General features: G+C 34.9%; 1 protein-coding gene across 1 annotated transcript in view; it reads right to left on the minus strand.

The window, feature by feature from the left end:
• The window catches only part of Myct1 (MYC target 1), a 30,194-nt gene extending 25,577 nt beyond the window's left edge, over window positions 1–4,617 (minus strand). The window contains 2 exon segments of the mRNA XM_047558513.1: window positions 4,438–4,515; window positions 4,518–4,617. Of these exon segments, the coding sequence (XP_047414469.1) occupies window positions 4,438–4,515; window positions 4,518–4,617 (178 nt within the window).
• Window positions 4,618–6,000: the final 1,383 nt, after the last annotated feature.

A 6,000-nucleotide genomic window follows, 5' to 3' on the forward strand; every position in this document is an offset into this window, starting at 1 on the left:
CATAATTGTTGAAAGCTGTTCACAATTTCAATTGAGGTGATTTTGAAATGTGCACCATTTGTTTGCTAACTGGGAGAGGACTTCCTTCAGTCCAGAGCCTGGTCCCCTCGCTGCTGTGGGAACACCCTGTTCCCACCTACAGGGTAGATTCCTGAAGTGTGATTTCTCTACAGGCTGAGGGATAACATTTTCAGTTCTTAGACAAGGATTCCTCCCTTTGACAATACTTAACTCCCCCAAATTGGTTATCAGTCCTTCTTTCCATTCAATTACCTCAGAGAAGTTTAAGACCACTAGCAAGCAAAGAAAAAGTCAATGCTTCACTTTAAAATTACTAAATGAATTGTGAAATATAGAGAAAAGAATCATAGTTTTGAAAACCAGCATTTTTACTGCAATAACTAGGTATTTTGAGAGAGGAAAGTTTTTGTTTCAACTCCAAAATGCTAAAAACCTGAAGAACTCAAGAACATACCTGTTTCCTATAAACAATGTTAGGAAGAATAAAACATGGCCTATGAGTCAATTTTCATGAGCAGTGAAAGAGGGGTTTCAGAAAGAGAAAGAAAAAGATTATGTAGTACACGACCAGTGAGGGTTTCAGAGAAGGGGCTTAGTGCTCCTCCCTCCTTGTGATGAGCTACAGATTGGTGTAGGGAATCCCAGGGAACTCAGGATCCATTTCCAGTTTCCTGGAGTAGATAGATACCACTTAGAGAAGCTAATAAGTCCCTCTGAGAAGCCTGGACTCTCTGGAGGACAGAACTGGAAGCCAGGCTCCCGATATTAAAAATTGAAAACCTGTCTCTGTGCCATTGAGACAGAGAGAAGAGCACCTGAAAGAGGACCAGGAGACCCGAGGGATTTGTAGCTGTCAGCAAATGTTGCACAGATCCTGCGAGCCAGATTTTGCAGTAAGAACTTCAGCAGAGAAGGCAGCAAGGGAAAGAGCAATGCCCCAAAACTGTTGAGAAACACTTGTCAGTAGATGTCAGCAGAGGCCAGAACTTGATCAAGAACCAAAGGTCCTTTTCCTCTAGTATGTTATAAAATATAGAATATGATCTCTGTCACCCCCACATTCTCTTTCCAACCTTTGAGAAAAATCCTAGGGAGATGGAACATGAGAAGACTTGAAGCCAGTAAGTTGCAAGTGATTGCGGTTAGATCAGGTCAAACTTTTACACTGGTATTCAACATCTTACTAAAATCTACCTTCAACCTGTTTTTCAACTATGTTCCAGTAATTTCCAAAGATGACCATCCTAGTCAGTCCTTCACTTCTTCACAAACATGCCTTAGGATTCTACTCCTGCAGATTTACTGATAACATTATTCCTGAGCTCCCTGAACTTCTCAAACTATGCCTTATTTATGTGACTGACTCCTAACACATTGTCTGATATGGCCAGCCAGTGTTTCTGAGTGTGAGCTGAATGAGAATGAATGAAAAAGGAATGATCAGAATGCTCTTAGAATTACCACCCTATTTGAATCTTACCTTTCCAGGAGCCACTAATGTCCTATTTCCTTATAAAAAGGATTTAGGACCATTTCACCATATATTTTTAAACTCCTGTAAATATCCATTGCCATTTTATCCATCAAAAAGATAATATATGATAAAATGATATACATGTCATTATATCATGTGCATACATATTTGCATACATAATCACCTCCAAGAATGTAAACGTCTTGAAAGAAACGTGGCATTTTTGGTGAGGATTAAAACAGGTGAATAAATGCAAACTCCTACGTATCAATACCATCCCCCAAGTTTGTTCCCAGTGCTAGCTAAAGAGGAACAATCCCCTGCTCTGCGCAAAAAGCAGGACCAGATAGCAGGTACAGCCAAAGCTATGTCTTGTGTGGGACTCTTAAGTACTAAGAGAATAACTGTGTTTGATGACATTTGTCTCCTATTTCATGAGAGCAGGGTATAGCCAACTTTCATGGGCCATATTTCCTGCTGCTTTTAGGAGGAAGGTTTATGGAGAAGGGAAGCACAGTAAAGAAAGAAAAGGCGGAAACTGCAAGGTGGGTTGTCACTCTCGGGCCAATTTTGTTGCCAAGACTCGTACTCATGACTTTGCTGTTTGCACAGTGCTCAGCAAGTTTAGGTGGTAATATCTACAAAAATGCAAGCCATCATTATTGGTAATATTATGGTATCATTATCTTGTTGCCTTTTTTTTAATGTTTCTTAAAGTAAACCAGGAAAGTTATATTTGGAAGACAACTTCTTAGGTGCCTTAAACATGTTAAGGATGGGAAACTTTTATGGTTCTGTGTATAATTATGCTTTTCTAAGCTGTTTTCTCTTTGTTTTCTGAATTCAGAGTGCCAAGCAGACAACTATCTTTGGAAGCAATAAACAAGGCACTACAATGCACAGTACTTACAAGATTGTAAAATAATATTTTTAAGGAGTCAATGTCCAAAATCAGTATCAATTTAGGGGAAAAAATAGAAAAGAAAATAAGATTGACATTTGTAACTCAGAAAATGCTTTAATGTTATATATTTGCGCTCATATTTGCATTTTATACTTAATACTTTTTATCCCAGAAATAATACTGTAATCTTTTACCTATTTTCCCTAAGTAATCAAACATTATATCAATTTTCCATATTTCCATTGGATCTTAATAATTACAAATGCAACACTTCTTCTCAATTTTCTTTTTTCCATGTATTTTCCATTATATTCACATGCCAAGAAAAAGGAATATTAGGACATATCTTTGACATTTCCTCTTAAGCACAGATCTATTTATTAAAAATATCAAATTTTAAGATGAAGGGATGGACTCCAACTAAGCATTCTCTTATTAATTCAGGTTTATCTTAATGATTATTATTCATGTTTTATTCAATAGATAATGGATTATTTTCCTTAAGTAAATCTTAAATTATGGTTTGAAAAAATAGATCTGGATTTCATATATTAATTTTTGCAATATGATTTACTTTACTTTTGAATAATTTGTACAATTACTCATTTTTGTATTGAAGGGTTTAGTTTAGACACATTCTAGCTATTTTCAGCCTGTGGTTTGCATGTTTGCTTTCTATGTAAATGAGGACAGCAATTAACAGTGTCACAAATATCTAATTGGAGTCCACAGTTCAAAGGGTTCCTGTCTCTTGGTATCTACCTAGAATAACCTATTACTAAAGCCATTTTCTATAATATGCACAGGTAATTCATTTTCTTCTCCCTCATTTTATTATTTACTTTTATCAAGATGTTCATCATTAAATCTCTCTTTAGGCTTGAAGCAAACATGAATGGTTATTGATAGAAAAGTTAATTCCCTTGGTGCAAATCTCTGTAATGACAGTCAACTAGACCTGACAGCTAGGGATAGTCAGATACTGTCATTCACTTTTCACCTGACAGTTCCCAAAGCCTCACCTTAAATCACAGTAGTAGTCTGAAATACTTTTTGGAGAGGATTAAAAACTTGTTCTGAGCATGTGAATTGAGCTATAGACCTTTTCAAAAACTCAATTTTTTCCTTTAAATCCTTTTTTCTTGGATGTAACTGAAATTGTCCCCTTATTTTTAAATTTCTCTGAACCCAAGACACAGGTCAATTTCATTTCCTAGCTTTTCTTCCCTGAACCTGTAGTGACAGGTAGTTTTGATTTCAGCCCCTCCTGCTCTAAGGTCAGCATTAGGGAACACTAAAAACCTTTAGAGTGACATAATTCAACCAAAAACCACCTTGATATTGGTCCTCTTTTCTCTGAGATAGCATTGGAATGATGTAGATGAGCTTATTCCCATATACTATTCCATATATTCCATGTATCATATATGGAATGATATTGTATATTTATATTTAAAATCATAAATTTATCATACAATATAATATTTGCATATAAAATAATTATATGCAAAAAATTCTGTATTTTATATGTCATGTTCTAAATTCATTCAAGTATAGACTTGTTATTTAGATTCACTTTGGAAATTAAAAGGTATAACATTGACAACTTAAGTTACAAAAACCTCTGTAGAAAATCTTGGTTTCATTCAATAAAATACATAATCCACAACCTTTACACAAGTAATAAACAATTTTTCCAACAAAATCCATTCTGTCATATTCCAAACAGCAATTACTTCCATCTGATATTTCTTTTCTTTTTCATCCTCATTTTCAAATTCTCATTGTTTTCTAATTACATTTTGTAACCTCAACCAAAATCTATACATGTTGTCCAGATTCTTTAATGTCTCTGTAACTCACTCCACAGACATTTTATATGAATACAGTTCTTGCAGTAAATCTATGAAAACTTGACATAATCGGTTTACAGTAAACAAAATGTCTCAGCAATTTCCAGTGTTGTCATAAACTAGGCACTACATTTCTCTGCGTCTAAATTTAAATTTAAAAAAAATGTTTGAAGAAAATACCTTACCCCAAAAGTTTTCTGGCCATGGACTCCCTAAACTTGTGTTATTAGCCATAATATCCACAAGAAAGAGAAGATAGAAGGAAAAGCCAGTATGTCCAAAAGAAGCTGTTTGAGTCTATGTCTTTGTGGTTCAGCGAGAGAAAAATTATTTTCACACAACCCCTCATATACTAGTGTTTGCATAAAAGGAAATAAAGTGTATCATGTTTCCTGCTTTTATACTCAAATTAGCAACTGTTTTTCTTATCTTGGAATTCCACACACTGCCCTAGACACAAAACAATTTCCTTCTCCGTCATTTCCTCAGCTGAGTTACTGAGTACCCTCCTCTCAGTCACCTTCAGTTGCTTTGGGACAAGTGACTCTTTATCTTGGTGTTCCCCCACCCTGCTAACATACTGAGGAAGACTCCAAAGCCCAGCTACTGTGGTCTCTGTTAAAGTTATGTAGGATTGAGAAACTGACTGCTTTCCAATGTTGGAAGATCAAAGCCATAGAGTGAACAGGAGTGGGAGGGTAGCTATTTAGAATTGCATTTTCTTTTTAAGTACAATTAAGTTTGCCTGACACCATTTGTTTATTAAAATCTGTTACTTATTTAAAATTCTTAGCCTCGCTCTTCCCCTACTTTGCATAATAATTTTGAAAAGTCCTTTGGTACTTAAATATGAAAAAAGATAGTTTCTACAATGGAGGAGTCCATTTAAAATCAGGTAGAGGAAACATAAGTGGAAAACTTTCAATTACAACAGAATGCTAAGTGCTACAGCCAGGAGTACAGCGATCCCAGGATTCATGCTCAGGGAGAGACCCGAGAAAGCCACATAACAAAGAGTTGCACGAACCCTTTCAGTAGATGAAGGTTAGTGGAAATTTCAAGTCTTTGTCCATGAGTGTTTACTGCTTTAACCTGGATCCTCTGACACTGGGGACCCACTGGAAGCAAGAATACCAGTGCCAAAGTGAACTTAATAACTGCACTAAAATGCATCTACTGACCAGGTTCTCTCAATCCTTGAGGAACTCAAGCACAAACTCTTGCATGACTCTTGCATTAACCCTAAGTCACTAGAATGTAGTTTAGTGTGAAGGCATAATCATCTTTGCAAAGTCTTTAAAATATTCCTGAAAAGTTTTAAGAAAGTCAGAAAAAAAACACGTGTTAATTTATGTTATCCCAATTCTTCAAAAATGAGGTTGTTTCCACTCACTTTCTCAATTTTTATCCACTTACCTATAAATTTATTGGAAATTTAAAAATACACAATCAGCAATCTGAAAGAGTAACAAAACATTTTGTAGGATACACTGAGCAAATAATTATTACCATATAATCCAATGAATTAAAAATCTATTATTAAAAAATACAAAGATGGCTCATATTTCAACAGTTATATTCCCTTCTTGATATTATTGACAAACTCATAAAAATAGAAAATTGAAAGCAAATGTTATTTCTAAGAAAAATACAATCTGGATAAGAGTATTGAAATACTATCTTCTTTACTCTCCAGAAACATAAAGCAGGATTGTTCAATTACTGAAAATATTTTTAAATACTTATTT

This window comes from Sciurus carolinensis, chromosome 7 (genome assembly GCF_902686445.1).
Source record: "Sciurus carolinensis chromosome 7, mSciCar1.2, whole genome shotgun sequence".
Classification (NCBI taxonomy): Eukaryota; Metazoa; Chordata; class Mammalia; order Rodentia; family Sciuridae; genus Sciurus; species Sciurus carolinensis.